The sequence below is a fragment of the Olea europaea genome, chromosome 19, assembly GCF_002742605.1.
Source record: "Olea europaea var. sylvestris chromosome 19, O_europaea_v1, whole genome shotgun sequence".
Classification (NCBI taxonomy): domain Eukaryota; kingdom Viridiplantae; phylum Streptophyta; class Magnoliopsida; order Lamiales; family Oleaceae; genus Olea; species Olea europaea.
The window spans coordinates 3,654,575-3,677,993 of record NC_036255.1 but is presented as its reverse complement, the minus strand read 5'-3'; the positions used below and the strand labels follow the sequence as shown (position 1 = coordinate 3,677,993).

Below are 23,419 nucleotides of genomic sequence, written 5' to 3'. Positions count from 1 at the left end.
AATCCCCCCCCCCCCCCCCCCCCCCCCCCCAAATATTATCATCTATGAACTATTTTTTATAGATCAAATAACGCACAGCGTAAGAACAAAAAAAATGTAAAATTACACTCTTTATCCCCCGTTTGGGCCTCAATTTTTTTCCAAATTTTAATGTTTGGACTAGTACTTTTTTGAAGAATGTATGGTTTAAAAAGAATAAAAATTTTTGATTTAATGTAATATTATTTTATGAAAGATTGTTTGGTTAAAAATAAGATAGAGAAAAAAATGAAAGAGAATGGAATCCAAACGGGGATTTAGAGTGTTTTAGTACCCCTAATGTAATAATTATGTCTACATTTCATTTTAGGGTTTCACTATAAGAGGATTGTAATATGTTTAAGAACTTGTGTGTTAATATTCTCTAATTAAAAAAATCTCGTTAAAATATTTTTTTTTATATAAAAATGAAATATTAGGATGATTTAATGTATGCAAGCCACATAATGTTATCGAAAAAAGAGAAGAATATTTCAATGACACTTCTCCAATCTTATTGTCATTTGGTTCTCGATGACTATTGACCATATAGAAATAAAGCCAATTTAATATTATCGTCCTTTGGTTCTCGTTGACTATTGACCATATAGAATTAAAGCCAATTTAATATTATCGACAATGAGAAGTGCTACATCACCGGGGCCACTGGAGGGCCAAATTTCTCCATCCAACCTATCATAGGGGACCACGAACAGCCGTGTTCGCTTCGAATTTTCCTTTGTGGAAAAAAGAAGTGAAATTTACAATCTTGTTAGATTATTAGCCACTCGTTGAAGGACAGAACTGGTCCGACCAAATTAAATGGCCTTTGACACTGAACAAATGCATGAAAAGGAACATTACACGGGTAGCCACACGCTACCAAGAATAATGTAGCTAAAACAGGCTCTATATATAATTTGTATCGTATGTATACTTAAGTGTCGCCCCCAGGGCACATCTCCAAGTGGTAAAATGGGAGGGTGGAGAAATCCAACTTTGTTTGAGACTGCTGCGTCAAGGGTTCGAATCCTGAAATATGAATTTGGCTCTTGGGTAAGTGCAAGTGTACAAGCAGCCTTCTATCCTGTACCCTTGGAGGTATAATCTGCGATTTACCTCCCTCACGATACTCCAAGGCAGGGGTGGTAGGGGACCCTTAAGGTTAGGGTTTAACCTTTTTTAGTTAGAAATAGTAGAAAAGAACATCAGCAACATAATCTTATATATCTAATATCTTAAAAATGTTTTTGCTATATAGCAGCAATGTGTACACCAATATATGTAGCAGTAGGGCCTTCCAGCATGAGTCCGGAAATTACTTTAAAATAATCTGAACAGCATAGGATTGGATATAAAAATTTGTGGTGCTGATAAAGAGATTACTCTACCACCACAACCAAAGGCAGCGGTTGCAAATGATTTCAGAGTGGAGGTACAACTTTACTACTCAAGGATAAGGGAATATTTCAGGAGGCGTTAGATAAATTATTTATGAAGATTACATGGATGCTATGAGCTTTATAATTACTTTCCTTCTAGTAACGAGTTTGAAAGTGATTAAGACAAGAGAGCCATGACAATCTGCATGTGGCGGTGACGACAAGTATAACTAGGATGCGTGAAATGTAGATCTTTAACTTTTCAGTATACGCCTGTGTTTAGACGGAAAATTTTACATTTAATTTTATTGCGATATGTTTTATTTTTATCTAAGGTAAAAGATACGACTTAATAAAGTCGTTTAATTAAAAAAATGGAAAAAGAAATTTTGGACGCGTTAAATATAAGATAAGAACCTTCCTCCACCATTCGTACAAGAAAAAAAATCTCAAGATTTGACTTCTACAAATAAATATCAGATTGTCATTTTCTTTTCAATAAAAATTCTTTCATGTGTTAAACCTGTAGTTAAGCGTGCAATACGTTTTTCACATTACGCTTTGCGTGGAACACATGCATGACTTTTCTCTTCGGGTCATACTATTTATGAAATTGAATAGGACTGAAAAGGCATGTGTGTGGGCGGTAAAGCTTTGAAGTACTTGGAAAGCTTATCAAATGTCATTTATAATAATACATTTTTTTGGGATTTAAAACTTTATAATAATATATTTTTAAGGATTCATTGCTTATAAGTACTTAAAAACTTAACCAAAAGATCACTATTGGAACACTCCGAATTTGATCAAAATTAAGCTCGGCTGGTTTACTTGAACAAGTTGTTCGATTTGATAACTGTAAATCTACATCTACGATGAGGTCAAGTAATATAAGCTGAAGTCTCCGAATTTAGCTACAAATCACATAATTATTAATCATATCAAGATAACCATGTATGCTAAAATAAGTAGTACAATAAGACACCTACAACCAAGTGTAAAAATTTGGGTTTAGGCTATACCAACTGGTTAAATTGGTACCTTAATTGAGGGAGATGCATCCAGGACGTAAATGAAGGCAATGCCCTCCAGAAGTCAAGGACTTATGCTACAACATGCAATACAGCGTAACAATTAATCCAGGCAAAATTACAATTTTCTGCATGACTTCCACTAAAAATCTAGAATATTTTGATGATTGACATAACTTAGCATACATAAATGTGTAACATCCCATGGTGACTATCGCCAAAAACTAGTGAATCTTTGGTGGACTAACTTAACCATTAGAATTGAATTTTACATTCCTCTTATTTTCAATTGTTGCACCAAACGCTAACTTCTATAGTTATTAAAATTAGAATGGATTCACTCTTGTAATTATGCCGATTTACAAAAGAACTATTCAAAGATCTGTCCTTGGGTGAGTATTATATTGACAGGTTAAAGTTTTACTGTATGGGCCCGATCATTGATTGGTGGGTGAATATGGTAACTTTTCAAGTATTTTGCTTTATGTACAATAAAATTGTACATACAACTTGACAGGTGGCATCCTGTCATTGGGCACTGCCCAAAAAAATACAGTGTTGGTAACGAATGCATTGCTACCAATACTCTTTTCAATCAGAACTCAATCTCCAAAAGATGAGTGAGATTCTTCTTTAATTTCATGACATCAACAAATTAATAGATTTGAACGCAAGATGACGACATTCATTCACAAAAAAGGAAAACACTATCAATAGAGTGCAAATCAATAGTCCACAAATTACAGACAATCTTAATGATTTGTCACCATCACTTGCCGAAATTATCGTCCATTTCTGTTGCTCTTTTCGCTATATATAAGCAATATAAACTCCATGTAAAGGCATCTTCAAAACTACTTATTTCTGTTATTTATTAGTATCAGAATTCCACAATGAAAATAGCGGGTGATCAACAATCTTTGAACAACCGAATGAAGATAGAGTCCGTGGAAAGGCGAACTGCTAATTATAAGCCAAACATCTGGAATTACTGTCACCTACAGACTCTAACAAACAAATATGATGTGAGATTTTCTGTTAATTCTGTTCTTTTTTCTTTAGTAAACAACACAAATAAATTTAATGCAGACTCTGGAGTAGCCCAAATATATTTTGCATATTTAAGTGAAGTGGAATTGTACTTGTTGTAGTTGATTGTGCTAATTTTTGGGTCCTTTACAGGAAGAGGAATACAGAAGACAAGTGGAATCATTGAAAAGGGAAGTTTCGTGCATATTCGGTCAAATGAACGATCCAGTGGCTAAGTTAGAGCTTATAGATTGCATTAGCAAGTTAGCTCTTTCTCACTACTTTGAAAAAGATATCTCTGAAAACCTAAACAATATGGTGAATATGAACAACTTTGTTTTCTGCATGAAAGAGAACCTCTACCACACTGCATTATGCTTCAGAATTCTTAGGCAGTATGGATATGAGATTTCACAAGGTGGGAATTCTTCTCTTGAAAGTCACTAGTAACAACGACGTTTTTTAGATCATAAATATGTTTGTCAATTTTCTAATAGTCTAGCTTAGGATTTTGTGTAAAGGAGTTCAATATAAATTTATAGAAAACAGATCTCGAGTTAAAGTCACGCCAAATTTTCTGTGCAGAGCTACTGATAAAAAAATTGAATCCGAATTCATGCACATGACGTAGGATGTTGAAGATATGAATCAAAAACATTAGTATGTCCCTTTTCTAAGACGTGGTTGAACTTGAACATAATCCCCATCCACACAAGAGTTCACAAACAAAACAAGTCAGCGGGCAAAATTGGAAGTTTCAATAATAATTCTATTTTATTTTATTTCGTTTTGCATCAAGTAGAAAGCGAATCATTAAGGAAGAGAACTATGTGCATGCATGTGGAATTGTGAATAGTGACTGGTGAAAGGAGACTTCCATATGTTTTGATTGGTTACTTTAATCCCCGGTTTGGTTTAACTGAAAAGCTTATTAAAATTTAAGTTAAAGTTAATAATTAATTTTTATTACACATTTCTTGAGAACCATGATTTTTCAAATACACGTATCATCTACTTCTATAAAAATTCACTAAAAATCTAATTTTTATCTAAATACTAGTTGCTACATATATTCCACAAACCTCCATGAGTTAATAAATATGTTATTTTTTAATTGGCAAAAAGATGAAACCTTAAATTCCTCGAATAATATGCTCTCTAACTTGGGAATATTATGTGAAACTCAGACGTGTTCCTTTGCTTCACTGATGATGTGGGAGAATTCAAGACAAGTGCACACTTGGATGCTAAACCAATTCTTCAACTTTTGGAAGCCTCTTATCTTGGCATGGAAAGTGAATGCTTGTTGGATACAGCCCATGTTTTTGCCATGGAGAATTTGAGAGCAAATCATGAAATATTTTCATTGGTTTGTCCGTTGCATTTGAGTGTCGAATGGTTTAATGTCAAGAAACATATCCACGTACTGGAGAAAGAGAACAAGACTAGGTCTATGTTGCTTCAGCTGGGTAAGCTTAACTTCAACATTGCTCAAGCCCAACAGCAAAAGGATCTCAAGGAGATTGTAAGGTAAAATCTTTAGTCAAATTTCTGCTTCAAACTTATAGGTGGTCATTAAAGCTTTTTCCTTTCTTTTTTTTTTTTTTTTTTTTTTTTTTTTTTTTTTTTTTTGCTTATTCGAAATGAGGACCATAGTAAGCAAGAGAAAATGGCTTTGTCCTATTATACAGACTCAGTCGTGATCTCAATTACTAGACATAGATTTATAATGATATCTCTCGATGTCAAAGTTAAGTCCACCTCACTTTGAATAAGAAAGATGAAATTAGAGTAGTGATCATACGAATATTAGGATGCCTAATATGAAAATTAGGTGGATCGGCTATATTGGAGGGATAAGTCGGTATCGTGTTTCATTGGTGTAACATTTGAACTTCGATTCATTCTTTTTTTTCTTTTTTCCAAGGATTTAATAATTTGACACTAAACCCATTTCAAATGATGGGAGTTGCCAAAGTATAGGGTCATTTCACGTATTATGTTAAATATCAAGGAAAATGAACTTTGGCTTCAAAAGGGACACCTCTTGTGATGAATAAATGGATATGTTAGAGAACTTTTAGATAACGCCATTTTAGACTTTACTCAACCCACATGTAATACTTCAATTTCAATTGACAAATATTTTGAAACTTACCCCTTTGTAATTTTTGTTAGGTGGTGGAGAAATCTTGGTCTTTCAGAAACTTTAATTTTCACAAGAGATCGAGTAGTTGAAAGTTTTTTGTGGGCAGTGGGAGTTGTTTCTGAGCCTCAGCATGGAAGCCTTCGAAAATGGTTGACTAAAGTCATCATGTTCATCTTGATAATCGATGATGTCTACGATATTTATGGTTCGATGGAAGAATTGGAGTGCTTTACCCATGCTGTTAATAGGTAATGTTATTTTAGATTACTCTAATTCTTCTAAAAACAATGGTAAACAAAAAAGAGCATAACACACATATTTATAGTGATTCGCGTGACCACGTCCTCATTTCAGGTGGAATCACACAGAAATTAAGCAGCTGCCAGAAGCCATAAGGAGATGCTTCTTTGCACTGTATGATACAACCAATGATATGGATCTGCAAATTCAACAAGAAAAGGGCTGGAATTCAGTGTTATCATATTTAAAGAAAGGGGTACCTAGCTATTTATTATTCTTATAATATTGTAACATATGTAAGTCTTCAGTACTATTCATTATCATTTGATTAACACGATTGCCTAATCAGATTTACATTTGTCATCAGTGGGCAGATTTCTGTCAAGCATTGCATGTGGAAGCAAAGTGGTACCACACAGGTTATACCCCACGTCTTTGGGAGTATCTTGATAATGGTTGGATATCATCATCTGGGCCTCTGCTTTCTCTTGTTGTACTCTTCGGTGTAGGTCAAGATATAACCGAAACCATTGACATCCTTGAGAACAATCAAGAAATTATCTACTACTCCTCGTTGATAATACGTCTCTGCAATGATCAAGGAACTTCAACTGTAATCATTCTTTCAACTTGACCGGATAAGTAATTTTATTGTTGAATTGCGATTATTTTGTTAAAAGTGTAATGAATGATATTTTGATTTTTATTTAATAGGCCGAACTGGAGAGAGGTGATGCACCTTCATCAATCCTATGTTACATGAGAGAAGCAAATGTTACAGAACAGGAAGCTAGAGACCATATCAGAAACATCATTTCCAATTTATGGAAGAAAATCAATGGTCTATGCATAAATGGCTCTCCTAATTTGCTACAAACACTTGTTAAGTATATTATAAACATAGCGCGAGTCGCTAATTTCATTTATCAGAATGGAGACGGATTCAGTGTTCAAGATGGAGACACAAGAGATCAAGTTTTGTCCTGTTTAATAGAGCCTTTTCCTTTAATTTGAGTTGACAAAACTGCTCAAACAGAGACTAAATGCCCGAATGGAGAAAATATATATAATGTGTACCGTATCTATACTTAAATAATCTATACAATGATGATTAGTGGATGGGTTTTGGCAATCCGATGTACTTATATAAAGTTAATAAGTTTAGTTAATAACGGGCATAAGTTCAAGAACTATAATATTATTATTATTATGAATTGCCTTTTTCTCTTGTTAAAGGCTTGCATCTGCTTTCTTAATTTATGAGTTGACCTGACTCATTATTTTGACTTTCGTTGGAGATTTCTTTTTGTCCTAAAGCCTGATTGATGTAGAATGGAGACGAATTCAGTGTTCAAGATGGAGACACAAGAGATCAAATTTTGTCATGTTTAATAGAGCCTTTTCCTCTAATTTGAGTTGGCAAAACTACTCAAATAGAGAGTAAATGCCGGAATGGAGAAAATATATATAATTTGTATCGTATCTATACTTAACTGTCTGTTTGGCCTCCGTTAACGTGCATTAAATTTCATTATTTGCCAAATTTTTTCAAACCAATGAGGGCCACATGCGTCAGACTGAAGTAGCAGGACATGTACCATTAATGTTGATCAGAAGACATACAGTGGACCCAATAACAATCAAATGAGAACTTAAAGACAATTCTACCCCTACAATCATCATATAAATGGGATCCCTATTTCACACTCCTGTTACATGCTTCCAGGCGCACGCGAAATAATTCATATCTTTGCACATTGTCTCACAATTACTACAGTAGGCGATGCACGTTGTCCGATTACAAAATGGATTAAGCAAATTTTATGAAAATATTATTTCTAACAATTAAGAAAGTGCTTGAGCCATATGATCACGAAGATGTTGCCACGGTATATCCTCATCCCCAATTGCATCATTTTTTGCCGCAATTTCGTCATTCACGTCTGGAAGATCGACCTCAATTTCATCGTCGTCCATTTCTTCTGCTCTGTGAAAGCCATCATCGAGTCATTCGTGTCATCTCAAGAAATTGTAAACACCCATTGTTGCCACAACCACAAACATTTGCGCTCTGAACGAATAGCTAGGTATTCAATTGAGAATTTTTCATCTCTACTTCCAAAAGTCAAATGCCCACTCAATAACATTACAGCAAGATGAGTGATGAAAATTGAACCGCTCCCGTGCATTTCAAAAACGCTGTTGACCACCATTGCCGTTCCAAAATTTTTGGAAGTGATACTGTACATCAGATCTCTTGTACGATGCCATGTAACCTGGCCGATATGCAAAACCCTAGTCAACTAAGTAGTATTCCCCGAGTCTTGGTTTCGGGAAGTTTACATCCGAACTATGGATACATCGCGCCAAAATGTGATTGTTGTGCGTATTCCCCGTAGTACAGGGCGACAAATGTAAGACACAAATTGAAATCACACGATGCCAACACATTTTGCGTTGAAAATCTTTTCCTTCCAATGAAGTCCGTCATTCTCTGTCGCGGAAGGACAACATGAACATGCATTCCATCGATCACCCCAATACAATCCTGATACAGGATCGCGTGTTAGCCTTTACGTCTAACCAATTACTAAACAACATCCAATTACAAAATGAAGTGGAAGTGGTATGGATATCTTTTCCTGAAACAGTGGATACTGTGCAGCATTCGGACGGTGCGACGGGGCACCGTCATTGTAGTCATGATGCGATTTAACCATATCAGTAGCAAGAGCAACCACGACTTGCAGATCGCGCTTAAAGTGATGTGAAATGGTCTGCAGGGAATACCCAAACAGCGTTTGTACTTGGCAATAACCTTTCCTGTGTGCTAAAATGCAGAGGAACATACCAACTTATTCATATGTATCGATGTTTGTACTACTAACCAAACCGTACTGGTCTCAAAGAGTACGTGTGAAAAGCCTGAACATAGGGGGATACATTCGAAACTCTTGAAAACAAGTCTATGGGTACATGTGCATATTTTGTAGCATGAAAATATGACTGCTGCATGTTGTAGAAAATAAGAATCTATTGGCTCTGTTAGGTGAAAGGTAATCGCGAACCATGTGTTCTGCGCTCCGACAATATTCTAGCCATGCAACAATGTCGTCCTCCATCTGTTCCAGTACCTCATCCTCCGAACCTTCGCTCAAACTAGGCATGGAAATGAGGCTGCAGTCTATATCGGAGGATGCATTTGCATTGGACTCATCGCTCATCTACGTGAATAAAGCACAATCACACCAAGTAAGCAAAAAATAAAATACATAATAATTTAAAGGGACATGAACACATATCGTTTAAACGCAAGGAGATTTTTTACCTTCACTCTACGCAAGTATACTACTTGTTTGCTACACGCCTCCTGCCATCTACAATCCGTTTGTGGAAATGGTTGAAACCTTTTACAGACATACCAATATTGTGCGCAGAAGTGTACAGGCAATGAGGGGAACCTGTGAGTTGAAGCATAACCCGTAATTTACTCCCTCCAAAGTTCTAGGACAAGGGTCTTGGGGGTCTAGGATTTAGTCTAGTATAAGCTGAAATATCTGGATATAAAAAAAATAAAAATAAAAAATATTGTGAACGTACATTGCATATACCCACTTCTCACATTTGCATGCCCTCATGTTTTCATAGGACAAGGCTAGTGAAATTGGAATATATTCTCTGCCTTGTGCAGTAAATATATTCTGTCATCATTCTTTTTTCAAAGATGTAACAATAAAGCTGCATACTTGCAACATACACATTGAACTTTTTGACTAAGACATATGTTCTCATCCAAGTATAATAATTCCATACATGCTCAACAAACGGGAAATAAAAATGTTTGAACAACCGCAACACCTACGATTGCAAACAGCATGAAAAAACAATAAATATAACATGGTTAATTGCAGCTGAAACTTTAGTTTGCATCGCGCCCAGGACGACTTTGCTTCGTTTGCTTCCTTGTCGCGTTTGAAGCAATACTCAATCCACACAACCCTAAGTCACGACGACACTATATGCCATTCAATTGTCGTTGTCCCTAAAAAACCATAGAGCAAACAAATGGATCTCGTCACCACTCACGACGAGGCTCGTGGAAAGTAAGAACACACATTTCAAAATGGTCATTACACCCTTGTCTTTGGAATGAAGCACCGAGGCGAATTCCTTTGAAGCAGTCGCCAAGTTGTCAACATACTCTGAAACTTTCCTAGCCCCGAACTCCTCCTTTCCCGTCCCGTTTGTTTGCTTACCTTTACACTTCTCCCCACTTCGCCCGAGGGAAATATTCATCAACGAGTTTGCTCTGCCCTCTACAGGCCCATCACTAGAGTCCATTAGCTCGGCATTGACCGGCAGCCTATCGTTAGGATCATCCGCATCGATGTCGGAGCTCAAATCCAGACCACGTTATGAAAGTTTTGTAGGTGTAAGAGCGTACTTTGTGGAGTCATTGTTGTCACCAAAGAGTTTGCTGTAGGTGTGGTAAATTTTTCTATTGTCCAATCCTTTCCCGATGTTTTGCTGAACAAATCACGAATGTGATTCCAACCCATAGTCAAGAAACACTGTCCTCAACGATGTCCCTCAAAAGTGACGTGCTCACATGCGGAGATAAAAATACAGTGTTCCTTGGGGTCCCACTTTGCACACTTGCGAGTCTCTGGCTTCGTGCATGTGCGTCAAGTCGGAGAAGCAATGGACACCGAGTCAGTTACCTGGGTCGTGTAGCTTTGAGAAAGCCAAAAGTAGTCGGTCAAGAACATAGATGTAAAAAATGTGATTTATTGTGTGCTAAAATAAAGATGAATCAGTCAGAAGATTACCATGGTTTGTGGATGATAGACCCAGTGTGAGCCGCCGTTGTCCATGCCATGTAAACCTCACAGTTGGGTGGAGAAGACTGTACAATGAATCTGTCGATAAGTAAATTTATGGGGGCTGTCGATCGATCTCAAGCGCGGATCGGGCTCAACTTGAGAACATATGGATGTCTTATGTCGCTGTAGCAAAGTGGGTATCGTCGATTTTACCAAAATGCGGTCCATCTTCTGCTGTCGGTGAGGGGGGCAATTTTATGAATAAAAAATGGTCTGCAAGGCGTGAACAATTGATGAAGAAGAAAAGGTCTTTTGAATGAGGGATAATATGCTATTCCCATGAATAAATTGGGGGTATTTTAGTCCGGTTCAATCACTGGCGGATCTGGGGGGCATGTAGGGTCAATTGACCCCTAGTTTTAAGGTTTTTTTTTAAATAAATAAATTAGTAGGTCAAAAATCAAAATAGTCAAAACTCAAACAATTCCTTCCCTGCTTGACTGCTTCAACCGTATATCTCTCTCTCAACTCCAGTCTCTCGCACAAACGGCGCTGACTCCCACTCCCAGTCTCCCACCATTGAAGCACAGCACAGAGCAGTGAGAGCTCACCCATAGCCACCGGCCACTGCTTTGCCCCCGCCTCTGTTTCTGCCTCCACCTGGAACGCCTCCGGCCTCCATGCGACTGCGACTGCAACAGCAACAGCCGACGCCAGTGCCGGCGACCCGTCAATCTCTCCGGCAATCAGTCAGGGGCGGACTTCAGTTCTACTGACTTGAAGGTTAGAAGCTTTACACTTACAGACTTATCACTTACTCAAATTTTTTCTGTGAATTCTTCTCCATAAGTGACAAATAACCGTAAGTTAATTGCTCTGCTGCCTGCCTGCCTCTATGTGTGGTTAGTTCCTATTTTTAAATTTGGATTTATTTACAGTTCAATTAATCAATTATGATTCATGTTCCTGCCCAATAAATGTAATTTAGGGATTTCTGATTTAGGGCTTTGATTTAGGAAATTGACCCTTTTCTGATTTAGGGCTTTGTTACTTATTTATATGTAAATTGATTATTAATAATATTGATTTGGGAAGATTGAAATTTTGTCTGACTTTTGGTAGGTAGGAAATAGTATAAACTAATTTAGGCATTTCTAATCTTGTTGATTTTTCATTTTTGGTTGGTTTGATTCAATTATGGAAAAATACATTAAATATACATCTACGATTTCCTGTGATGAACAAAATATCGGCGAAAGGAATGTTCGAAAGAAAAGGGATGAAAACGATGTTGGGGATGTTGATGTTGATGTTGATGTTGGAGATGTTGGGGGTATTGGAGACGTTGGAGATGTTGATGTTGGATTTGGGGGTATTGGAGACATTGGAAATGTTGAGGATATTGGAGATGTTGGGGATAGTGGAGGAAATGTTGGAGATGTTGGGGATGTTGATGTTGCACAGCTTCCCTCTGATCCTGGATTGAGAGTTCCAATACAGAATTATGATGTTAATATTCGAGATGCGATTCGAAGAGCATATATGCAAAGAGGTCCTTGTCAACCTCGCAATCATATATTTCCACCCACAAAAATAGGTAAAGTAGATCGACGATTTTGTGTTTCGTGGTATAATGAGCATCCCACTTGGTTGGAATACAGTATAGCAAAGGATGCAGTGTTTTGGTTTTATTGTTGTCTTTTCGGTTTGAATGATGGTTCATTTGTTAAAGGCAGATTTTCAAATTGGAAAAAGAAAGAATATATAGGAAAACACGTTGGGGCTTCAAGTAGTGCACACAATCAAGCTCGGGTCAAATATGAATTGTTCAACAATCAAGAACAAAGTATTCGATCTCATCTCGTTAAACAATCGCATCAAGCTCGAACAAATTATCGAATCCGATTAAATGCTTCAATTGATTGTGTTCGATTTCTTCTACGACAAGGGATGGCATTTCGTGGACATGATGAATCCGAAGATTCAAACAATCAAGGAAACTTTCTTGAACTATTGCATTGGTTGTGTGATCATAATCCTGAGATTAAGGCCGTTGCTTTGACAAATGCACCTGAAAATTTGAAATTAACATCACCAAGAGTGCAAAAAGATATTGTAAGTGCTATTGCTTCTGAATGTCTACATGTGATTATCGAAAATATTCATGATAGTTTCTTCTCAATTTTAGTTGATGAATCTCAAGACATTTCTGTGAAAGAGCAAATGTCAGTTGTCATTCGTTATGTGAAGAATGGGTGTATATTGGAACATTTTATTGGTGTCATTCATGTTTTGAATACCACAGCTGCCTCACTTAAGGCTGCAATTGATCAATTATTCTCAACGCATAGTTTAAGCATATCTAATTTGAGAGGCCAGGGATATGATGGAGCTAGTAACATGCGAGGTGAGTATAATGGCCTCAAAGCACTTATTTTGAAAGAAAATCCAAGTGCTTACTATATTCATTGCTTTGCTCATCAACTTCAATTAGCTCTTGTAGCCGTGGCACAGAAACATCCGAAGATTGAAACTTTCTTCACTACAGTACATAGATTGGTGAATATTGTTGGAGGATCAGCTAAACGGAGTGATCTTATTCGATAGAATCAAAGATTGAAAATTCTTGAATCATTCAGCATTGTTGAAATATCAAGCGGACGATGTCTCAATCAAGAAATTACTCTTCAGCGGGCTCTCACTATAGTTGTTTAATTAACTTGATTACCATGTTTTCAACTATAGTCGAAGTCATTGAGATGATTGCTACTGATTCTACAAATACCGGAACAAGAGGTGATGCATGCATTTCATTGGAGTTGATGTTAAGATTTGAATTTGCATTTAATCTATATCTCATGAAAAAGATTTTAGAGATTTCAAACGAATTGTCAAAAGCATTACAAAGAAAAGATTAAGATATTGTCAATGCTATGAAATTGGTGCAAATATGTAAAACACAACTCCAAACCATGAGAGATGATGGGTGAGATTCTTTTTTGGGAGTGATTTGTTCGTTTTGTGAAACTCACAAGATCAATGTTCCCGATATGGATGATATGTTCGTAACTGTAGGTCGTTCACGGCGTGAGACGGTGACAAATTTGCATCGTTTTCGTGTGGAAATGTTTTATGCTGTCATTGATATGCAACTTCAAGAGTTGAATGATCGTTTTCCTGAAGCAAATAGTGACTTGCTTATTTGTGTTGCATATTTATCTCCAAATAATTCATTTGCTGCTTTTGACAAGATCAAATCGATTCGACTATGTCAATATTATCCAGTAGATTTTGATGCAGCAGATATCCTAGAACTTGATGATCAACTAGATACGTATATTATTGATATGCGCACTTCTGAAGACTTTGAAGAATTACAAGGCATTAGAAATCTTGCACAGAAGTTGGTTGTGAAGAATAAACATGAAGTGTATCCATTAGTCTACAAACTTGTGACACTAGCCTTAGTTCTTCCCATAGCTACTGCTACAATCGAGAGAGCATTTTCTGCGATGACTTGCGTCAAAAATCATCTGCGCAATCGAATTGGAGATCAATGGTTGAATGATAGTTTGATTGCATATATTGAGAAAGATGTTTTTGATAAGATTGAAAATGATGTAATTATTGAACGTTATCAAAGTATGAGAACACGTAGAGAGCAATTGTAATAAGATATATATTATCTTAATTTTTTCATCACTTTTTTAAAAGTTCGTTACTGACCCCCTAGTCTAAAATGTCTGCGTCCGGCCCTGGGTTCAATGCAACTGGCATTTGTTTTATTCCTACCTCGTACAACTTATAATAATGGCAGCAAACATGGGCCCCAATTGAGTCAAATGCCTTTGTTGAAAAATGCCAAATAATTTAATTTAACGAGAGTTAAAGGGGCTAAATAATCTATACAATGATGATTAGTGGATGGGTTTTGCAATGCAATATACTTATATAAGGTTAATAAGTTTAGTTAATAATGAGCATAAGTTCAAGAACTACAATATTATTATCATGAATTGCCTTTTTCTCTAGCTAAAGACTTGCATCTGTTTCTTAATTTATGTGTTGACCTGACTCAATATTTTGACTTTCGTTGGACATTTCTTTTTGTCTTAAAACTCTATTGATTTAGATTGAAATCAAATTGTTAGTAAATTTTCATAGAAGTTGATGAAATGTTTGATTGAAAAGTTTTTATTTTTGTCATGCTTCAGCTTTATCCTAGGTATGAATGAACTTTCTAGTCAATTTTTTTACCACATAAGTACTGTGTAACATTGTAAATAATCTTGAGCAAACATTTACGCTACATCAAAGGTGGTTGTTAGGTTTTTATAGTTGTCGACAGTCTATGAATAAAAACATAATTGTGTGTATATATATAATAGTCAAAGAGTCAAGTTGTAGGTTATATTAATGAGTTAAAAGCTATAAGGGTCGTTTATGGAACAAAGGAAAAGTTGTCGAATTTTCGTTAACCTACCGCGAAACTGTTGCTCGAGCATCCAAAACAGTAAGCTCTTCACTAGCCTATCACCTGCTTGTCGCTCGAGCGAAACGCTATGCTAGCTTGTCGTTGAGGTGAGTGATAGTGCGTCCCGAAAAATTCGAAAAATCCTATTTCGCATTTTTCAAGGTTTTTAGTTGGCCCATAATACCTAAAATCTCAAAACTACAAATACTTGCACCTCTCTTAGAAAATATGTCTTGAACATTGAGATAAACTAGAAATCTCTTCCTACACTTCACATAAATTGTTTAATCCTCAATTGCTTGAGCCAAGATTTTTGAAAAACATCAAAGCCACACAAAACAAACACAAAAACACTTACTTGCTTTGAATTTGTCAGAGTTTTGAAGATCAAGAAAAGTGATCGGACTTCCGATTGTTGGAGAACAAGTAGTTCTTGGAGATCTACAGGAGACGGACGAATTCAAAAGATCGAGAGTTGGTGCAGGAGCACGCAATCTAGAAGGGTGTTGGTAACTACAGTCAGGAGCTCAGAAAGTAATAAAATTAGTTGATTCTGATAGTACTATAAGTTAATTCATTTATAGTGGATTCATACTGGCTTGGGTCCGGAGTTTTTAATCCCGCAAGGGGTTTTCTCCATCAACAATTCTCCCATGTTATTTACTTTTCTGCATTTTATCAAACTACGGTAATTCAACATAGGATAGTGTACATGTGAATTTGTCTGGATTGAATAATAACCGTGACTTGTTGTATTTATTAATTGATAAATTTAAATTCCGCATAAGCACATATTCACCCTCCTCTAGGTGTTAGTTGGGTCAAACTTCATTATTAAGGGCATGATTGAAATGAAAGACAAAATTTGAGGACCATATTTTACAAGACCAAAGTTAAGGGGACTGGTGTGCAATTATATGGAGGATTAAGTTGGATCAAAGAAAATGAAGAAAGCCCCTATGCGAGAAGGTTTATTATGGTGCACGTGCCGCTTCCCAACTAGGGCCCTTTTTCTTTTTTCTTTTTTTACCAAAATTCAGGGGCTTTTTGGGCAATTTTCGGGATATGATTCTGGGGCTTTCATAAGCCATTTTCAGCCAATTCTTGAGCATTCTTCTTCCTTTTTTATTTTCTTCTTTCTCTTTTCCTTTTTTTTTCCTTTCCTTTTTCTTTTGATTTACTTGTAATTTTTTGGAATAAAACCAAGAGCACAAGGAGAATACATCCAAGGAAGGTGGAGAAATATTTGAAAAAGTCAAGGCTAAGCTTCAAGAATTGGGTTTTATCTATAACTTTGTATTTTCTCAATTATTTCGCCATATTTGTAACGTATTGTCATAAATATTCTCCTTTTTATCATTTATACAACATGGGATAAGTATTGTTGGGATTTATGGGTGAAATTAAATTAGCTTTAATTAATTTTAAAATTTGTCTTTTATTGTTAAAATGCTATTTACATGTGTATTTACTATTGTATTTCTTGCATTCTCATTTGTGTGGGCAATGAATGATTATATTTAGTGATTTATATATCGTTCGAGAGAAGATTGTGCATTTTAGATTAAATAGTAGAAATTTTAGGCTTATGTAGAGGATAGAGATATACTCTTAATCCTAGGTGACCCATTGAATTATTTTCTCAATGATTTACTACGGTTGTTTCATTTTAATCGATATAGAAATATAGTAGGTTAAACAAATCAATTAGAGTTAATTTCACTCGAGAGAGTTAATTTACTAATATTGGAAGATCGAGTCTAACATCTTAAATGAGTAATTTCTTAATTAGCTTGTGGAGAAATTAATTAGGTGACAGTTAAGCGAAACCGTGAATCTCAACCACGTTTTCCTCAAAAATTTCCAAGTGTTTATGTTTTTCTTATTTTGCAAATTTTTAGTTACTTTTTCTTATTTTTCAAAAACCAAATCTTTATTGTGTGTTTATTTTTATTGTTAGAATTAAATTAATTAAAGTTGTGTACTCGAAAGTATACATTCCTCGAGGGACCGATAATTCGAATTCAAAAAGTCTACTTTATTACTTGAATGCAACCCGTGCACTTACGGCGTACACTTTTCACGAAGATCTAAAAATAATTAGATAGACCTTTATTCTGTACATGTAGCACTATCATATATTTATTTAGAAACATTAGCAAACATATTTTGCCAAAGGACGCGAAACCGAAACAAAAGATAGCACTATTAGAACATAAATAAATTTGTTGAGGAAAAGCAAGGAACGAATATTGATAAAAATGTGTGGGAGTGATTTTTTTCCAAGAATTACAATGAAAAATTTGTAAAGTTAGAATCAAAAAATGATACCGCACAAACGCAAAATAAGTTCCTTACATGCGTATATAATTGAGCAACATGACAAGTTAGTCGTGACAATGATAATTAAATTGAGTCGTGCTACTTGAACAGGCCACGTAAGCCCTGTTCAACACGTGACCCTGTTCAAGTAGCTTTTTTGAATAAAATTCTCAATCAGTTAAAGTTATAAGTAGTTACGACTCATATTGTAAGGTTTCAAATATCCTATGTAGTAAACAAATGTGGTACCAAAAGTCCAAGTATTATATAAATAATCATACATGGACTTTAAGGACTATTGTTACGTCTTACACTATAAGGCTCAAAATATCCTACGTGGCAAGCAAACTTGTGGCCCCGCACTCCTTGTCAAATTACCACGAGGCAATTTGATTGATCCCCTTAAAGTGGCCGAACCAATTCATTTACTAATCTCATTGGATTATATCAACCTCGTTGGAAAGAATCAAACCCAAACTACAGGAGAGGCCATGAGAGGAGTTCGGCACGAGATCTTTCTGGCAGTCATTAGTATGTGATTGATGTGATAATTCACTGCATCGCCACCATCTCTAGCCAATCAGATCGAATCTGAAGTCGTAAACTAAGAATTATGGATGATAAAATTGTATTAACATTTAACGCTTATGATTGATTGATGTTTTCGACAGGAGGTACCAACTACACAGATGAAGCTACATGCTTCTTTATCCGAATATTCTTATTCACCTTTTCTCACTATAAAAGTTCACATTTAGTGTCATTTCAAGCTAATGCAAGTTTAGATTCTCATACTATAACTTTGTCATATCACAGTTTTATCTATCACTTTCAAAAGCCCATCCATCCTTTTATATTGAAGGCTCACTTCTATAGCTTTCTCACACTTATATATTTACTTTCCCAACTGGCTTGACCATCGGAGTGTGCGCAGCCAACATTACCCCCACCGAAGGAAGCCACGTGAGGTTAACGGTTTGTCCAAGGGGTCGACTTTGGGGACTGATAGATAAAATTGTCATTTGGCAAAGTTATAGTTTGAAAGTCTAGATTTGCATTAATTTGAAATGGCACTAAATATGAGCTTTTATAGCAAGAAAATGTAAATAAGAGTCGTTAAATGAATAAGCACGTGGCCTCATCCGTGCTGTTGGCACCTCTTATTGGAGACATCAAGGAATCATAAACATAAATGCTTATACATTTTTATCGTCTGTAATGCCTAGCTTGAGACCTTAAACTTGACCTAGTTGACTGGAAATGGCAACGAAAGTAGTGAGTTGTCACATCAATCACATACTAAGGATTGCCTGAATGATCTCGCGCCGAACTCCTCTCGTGGCCTCCCTATAGTTTGAGTTGGATTCTTCCCAACTAGGGTTTTTTTTTTTTTTCAATTCACTTTTATAAGTTGTTGACCCATTTGAGGTAATGATGACAACTGCTCTGTCGACCCCACCTCACCTTCGGCGACGGCTCCAACAAATATTCTAGCAACCTCCAGACGATGGCTCCAACGATCGTTTAGGTGACCGCGCACCTTTCTCTCGACGACCTTTTTCTTTTCTCTTCTTTTTTGGCAATGACCTATGATCAATTCCATTAAATTTGTGACCTGTGCATATTGTGATCTATAACAAGTTCTATTAAATTTATGACCTATCAGGTGGGATGAATATGCATATGATAAATTTCAAAATTAAGAAATAAAGTTTGAAATTTCAAAAATCGAATAATATTAATAATTTAGTTATGAAATAATTAATCAAAAAAATATTTTTGTAATTAAATATATTAAATTCACAAATCTTTTTTTTGCTGGGCAATGACTTGTGACCTATGTGCACTATGACATATAAAATATGATTTTTTAACCTGTGATTTTTATGCGACTTGTAATATAAAATGTGACTTATAAATTTGATCCATGACTTCTACAAAATGACATGTGACCTATTAATATTGATCTGTGACCCGTTTATACTGATTTGTGACTTATATAAAATAGTTGTGACTTGTGAACTTAAACCTGTGACTAGTGAACTATGACCTTAACGACGAATTGTAACCCATAACGTATTAACTATAATCTTATGTGTTCATGATCAAATTTATCTTCGGTGTGACTGTCTATGACCATGTTATTCTAATTTGTGACTATATATAACCAAGTCACATACGATCACAGTTAACACAAATCTGGTCACAGACAATCACAATGAAAATAGATTTGGTCACTCACCTCTATTCTCAACACCGAGAACCAAACGTACACCACCTCATCAAAACCAAATGTACTACCAGCAAGGAACCATTAGCATCGCATCGCACCGCGCCGCACCGTACAACCTAAGCACATCTCGTCGACACCGGTACCATGACCAAGACCACCACCAAAGATGTTCAATAGTCAGCTCCACGATCCACAAAGAATGCATTTAGGATTAGCAATCTTTCTACGCAAAGATGTTCAATAGTCAGCTCCATGATCCACAAAGAAACCCCAAACAATTTTCAAAAACATAAAATCTGGAAAAAAGATGAAAAACTAGAAGGTAAAAAGAATAAAATCAAAATTAGTAGTCGTCTCTACCGTCGTGTCATCGCCACCCAATGTCCTTCTCATGTCACTGGAGTTACACGTGCTACCATCGGAAAAAGTCCCATATCATCGTCGGTCCACTGATACCACTCACACATCCTAAGATAAAACGCATTTTCTGTCCAATAAATGAAAATATATCCAATATTTTCACTTTCTTCTTCAATCATTTTTGGGATTTTTCACGAATCGAAGCGTTTTCCATGATTTCATAGTCTAAAAGAGGCCTAATAACCGAAAAATCATTAAAAACAACGAATCAAAAATAAATATGAATAACGTCTACACTAACCATTTAGAGGTCCGGTTTGCTACAAAAATTTATTGAAAACCTCCCAAGATTTATTCGTACATTGGTTACGTACAGATATTAAGGGGTCACAGAATTAATAAAATGAATTTTAGATTGCTTTACACATAGTTATTCCTAGGATTTTTTAGAGTACCTTCACGGGCCATAGACCCATTTTTATATCTATCAAGGAAAATCGAACTGTCACCCTCCGGTGGTCTGCTGGTAACTTCGACTGCCTATCCGACAATGAGAGAAATGCAAGAAAAAGAGAGATTGGGTGTGATGTGTGACAGTTAGGGTTGAGTAGGTTGAATTATTAGGAATATATTTATTTAATAATTTATAGTTACCACTTGAATTATGAAATTAAACTTAATCCCTCTTATTTATGAAAATTAGTTTCTGGGTAATTTTTTCCTCTATTTATTCTATTTGGGCCATCTTCTTCTGTCACAAAAGAGCTGACTAATGGGCTGGAGATTGAAAAGCTTCATTTGGATCCTAGTTTCTGGGTTATGCACGCTTAAAAGTTTAATTGGCTCAACTTGTCATATATTTCTCTTCGGTTGCAATGTGCTTGGAATCCCACTGAATATAGATTGAAAATGCTTAAATTGATCTCTATTTAACTACAATGATTTCATGTCTAGTCTTCTATCATGATATCTCAATGCAAGAAAAAAGAGATGAAGGTTAAGGTTGTGACTTCACACGCAAGGCTTGGAGATTTTTTATTTTTACTTATAAATTGGGCTCTCATTCTCCATTTTTTATGCTTGAGAATAGGCAAGTTATTTCTAGCAAGCTTCCATAGGTGGCCCCTTTTTATTACTTCACATGGTGATTCTTATGGTTGGTACCTTACAATTCAAGATTTTTATTGACATGAAGGATAAGGCTATTGAATACTGAGGGCTTGACCCAATTCTTCCATATTTATTTTGCAAATGGGTTGCAACCTACAATTTTGGTGGAGAATGATTTTTCGAATTTTATTTGCATATTTGAAGACATCAATATTATATCAAATCTCCAGTTTGTGATTGGGATCCGGCATATTTTGGTTGTTTCTACTTATTTTTAGATGCCCCGAGTTTGTAACATCTTTGAAGGTGAACCTTAGCTCATTGTATTCTTATTATTGAAGATGAGCCCTAGCTTGTGGATTTTTTATTATCAGAGACAATATTTTGAAAGTCCTCATTCCTTGAATAAAGGAAGAGACAACATATTTTGGAGTCCTCTTTCCTTGAATAATGGAAGATGCAGTATTTTGAAATTCTTGTTTCTTGGATAAAGGAAGAGATGATGTATGAGAGTACTCGTTCCTTGAGAAAAGGACGAGGCAAATAGCCAAATGTGTTTGCCCTTGCAAAATGAGCCTTTCCTAACCCCGTCTCACTAGATGCTTATCCCTGGCTTCGCGAGATGCTTATTTATCGCCTCTCATTGTTGTCGAGCTTAGCTGTAAGACCTCGTCTATTTGAGGCCGCTTATTAGACTCCGATAATTCAAGAGCTATCCGCAGGATGTCGATTCCTTGCCTTGCCAGATGCTTATTCCTGACTTCGCAAGATGATTATTCCTCGCCTCTCACTATCGTATAGCTTAGCTGTGAGACCTCATCTATCCAAGAGTGCTTATAAGACTCCGATAGTTCGAGAATTATTCACGAAATAATTATTCCTCGCATTGCTAGATGTTGATTCCTAGCTTCACGAGATGATTATCACATGCTCTTCACTATGTCGAACCTAACTATAAGACATTGTCTATCCGAAACTTTCTTATAAGTCTCCGATAGTTTAAGACAAGCCACCAACTTAATATTTATTTATCATTTCACGAGATGCCTCACCAAATAGGTTATTGCATCGCAGGTACATCTATTTTCTGAGAGCTTATCATGCCTATACATTACAGCTACCTATCTTTCAGATTTTTGCTTCTACTTCAGCTATGACACATCTATTTATTTTCAAAGAGCTTATATTATCCCTGCATGGATGAACCATCCACCATATAGGAAGTTCTTGACATGGATGAACCATCCATCATATAAGGATGTCATTTATCGCTTCGCAAAGAGAGTGGTGGGCCCACCTTATTACTTACGAAGATAAAGCCTTCCATGGCCGAATCAATCACCGTGAAGGAAGCCCTTGCACAGAAGAGTAAACCCCTTACAAGGAGGTAAAAGATAAAAATAAAAATAAAAATAAAAATGAGCTCCGACAAGGACAAGTATGATGCCTTCCACGAGAAGCCACGCCTTACTACCTTGGAAGTTAATCCCTTCCATGGTTAGACCAAACACCATGGAGGAAGCCCTTGACATGGATGCGCCACCCCATGTAAGGATGTCAGCTTATCACAGATATATATATATATATATATATATAGAGCATGGCCTCTACTACTCACATCTAGGTATGGCCTCTGCTACTCACATCCAGAGCATCGCCTCTGCTACTTACATTCAGAGCATTACTTCTGCATCAACTTATTATAGTTGCTTATATATTCAGTCTCATCTATACATCAGTTTCATCACAGTGACTTATATTTCAAGTCCGACCCACATAAAAATATTCGATTTGGGGGACTATTGTTATAGTATCATTACATTATTACTGCTAGCATATGCATTATATTATTACTGCTTAGTACGTATGTTATATCATTGTAAGCAAGTCTTGACACTATTTTCATTATAGACAGTACGTATGCCACGGTATCATCATTTTCAATTTATTATCAATATCATGTTACTTACTTCACTATAGCACTACTGATACACTGAGCTGTGCGACCATATGATTTACTATGATGCATGACGAAATCTCTGCATATTATATCTTAGAGAAATTTGATATGTTATCATTCACTTTATTGTTGTGAGTAATTTGAAGGACAAGTGAACCCCAAATTTATTTAGTGTATGTGCAATGCATATATTATATTGTATTACAAGTTGGTTTGGTCCATATTACAGAGGAGATGCTACCAAAATTTCGAAAATTATTCAAGGCTATTCGTATATCCTTATTTATT

General features: G+C 35.9%; 2 protein-coding genes and 1 long non-coding RNA gene across 3 annotated transcripts; all 3 read left to right on the top strand.

Annotated features, from left to right (window-relative positions):
• The first annotated feature begins 612 nt into the window (after positions 1-612).
• Positions 613-1,727, top strand: LOC111368392. The gene is made up of 2 exons (XR_002697975.1): positions 613-1,182; positions 1,283-1,727. It is a non-coding gene; the product is annotated as an uncharacterized LOC111368392 (long non-coding RNA).
• A 1,528-nt stretch (positions 1,728-3,255) lies between these two features.
• On the top strand, positions 3,256-7,139 carry LOC111368535 (alpha-farnesene synthase-like). Its single transcript, XM_022989819.1, has 7 exons — positions 3,256-3,456; positions 3,614-3,878; positions 4,648-4,990; positions 5,639-5,857; positions 5,964-6,105; positions 6,217-6,462; positions 6,564-7,139. The coding sequence occupies exons 1-7, from the start codon at positions 3,325-3,327 to the stop codon at positions 6,861-6,863; spliced, it is 1,647 nt and encodes a 548-aa protein (XP_022845587.1). The 5' UTR covers positions 3,256-3,324; the 3' UTR covers positions 6,864-7,139.
• Positions 7,140-11,869: 4,730 nt separating this feature from the next.
• Positions 11,870-13,279, top strand: LOC111368220 (zinc finger MYM-type protein 1-like). The gene has a single exon (XM_022989469.1). It carries the CDS (start codon positions 11,870-11,872, stop codon positions 13,277-13,279), a length of 1,410 nt encoding a protein of 469 aa, XP_022845237.1.
• Positions 13,280-23,419: the final 10,140 nt, after the last annotated feature.

What these genes read in the sequence shown, in the direction of transcription:
- LOC111368220 (XM_022989469.1), top strand. Translation starts at nt 11,870, where the DNA reads ATGGAAAAATACATTAAATATACATCTACGATTTCCTGTGATGAACAA.
- LOC111368535 (XM_022989819.1), top strand. Translation starts at nt 3,325, where the DNA reads ATGAAAATAGCGGGTGATCAACAATCTTTGAACAACCGAATGAAGATA. An exon ending in CTCTAACAAACAAATATGAT is followed by an intron (nt 3,457 to 3,613) that starts GTGAGATTTTCT and finishes GGTCCTTTACAG; the next exon opens with GAAGAGGAATACAGAAGACA. An exon ending in TGGATATGAGATTTCACAAG is followed by an intron (nt 3,879 to 4,647) that starts GTGGGAATTCTT and finishes TGTGAAACTCAG; the next exon opens with ACGTGTTCCTTTGCTTCACT.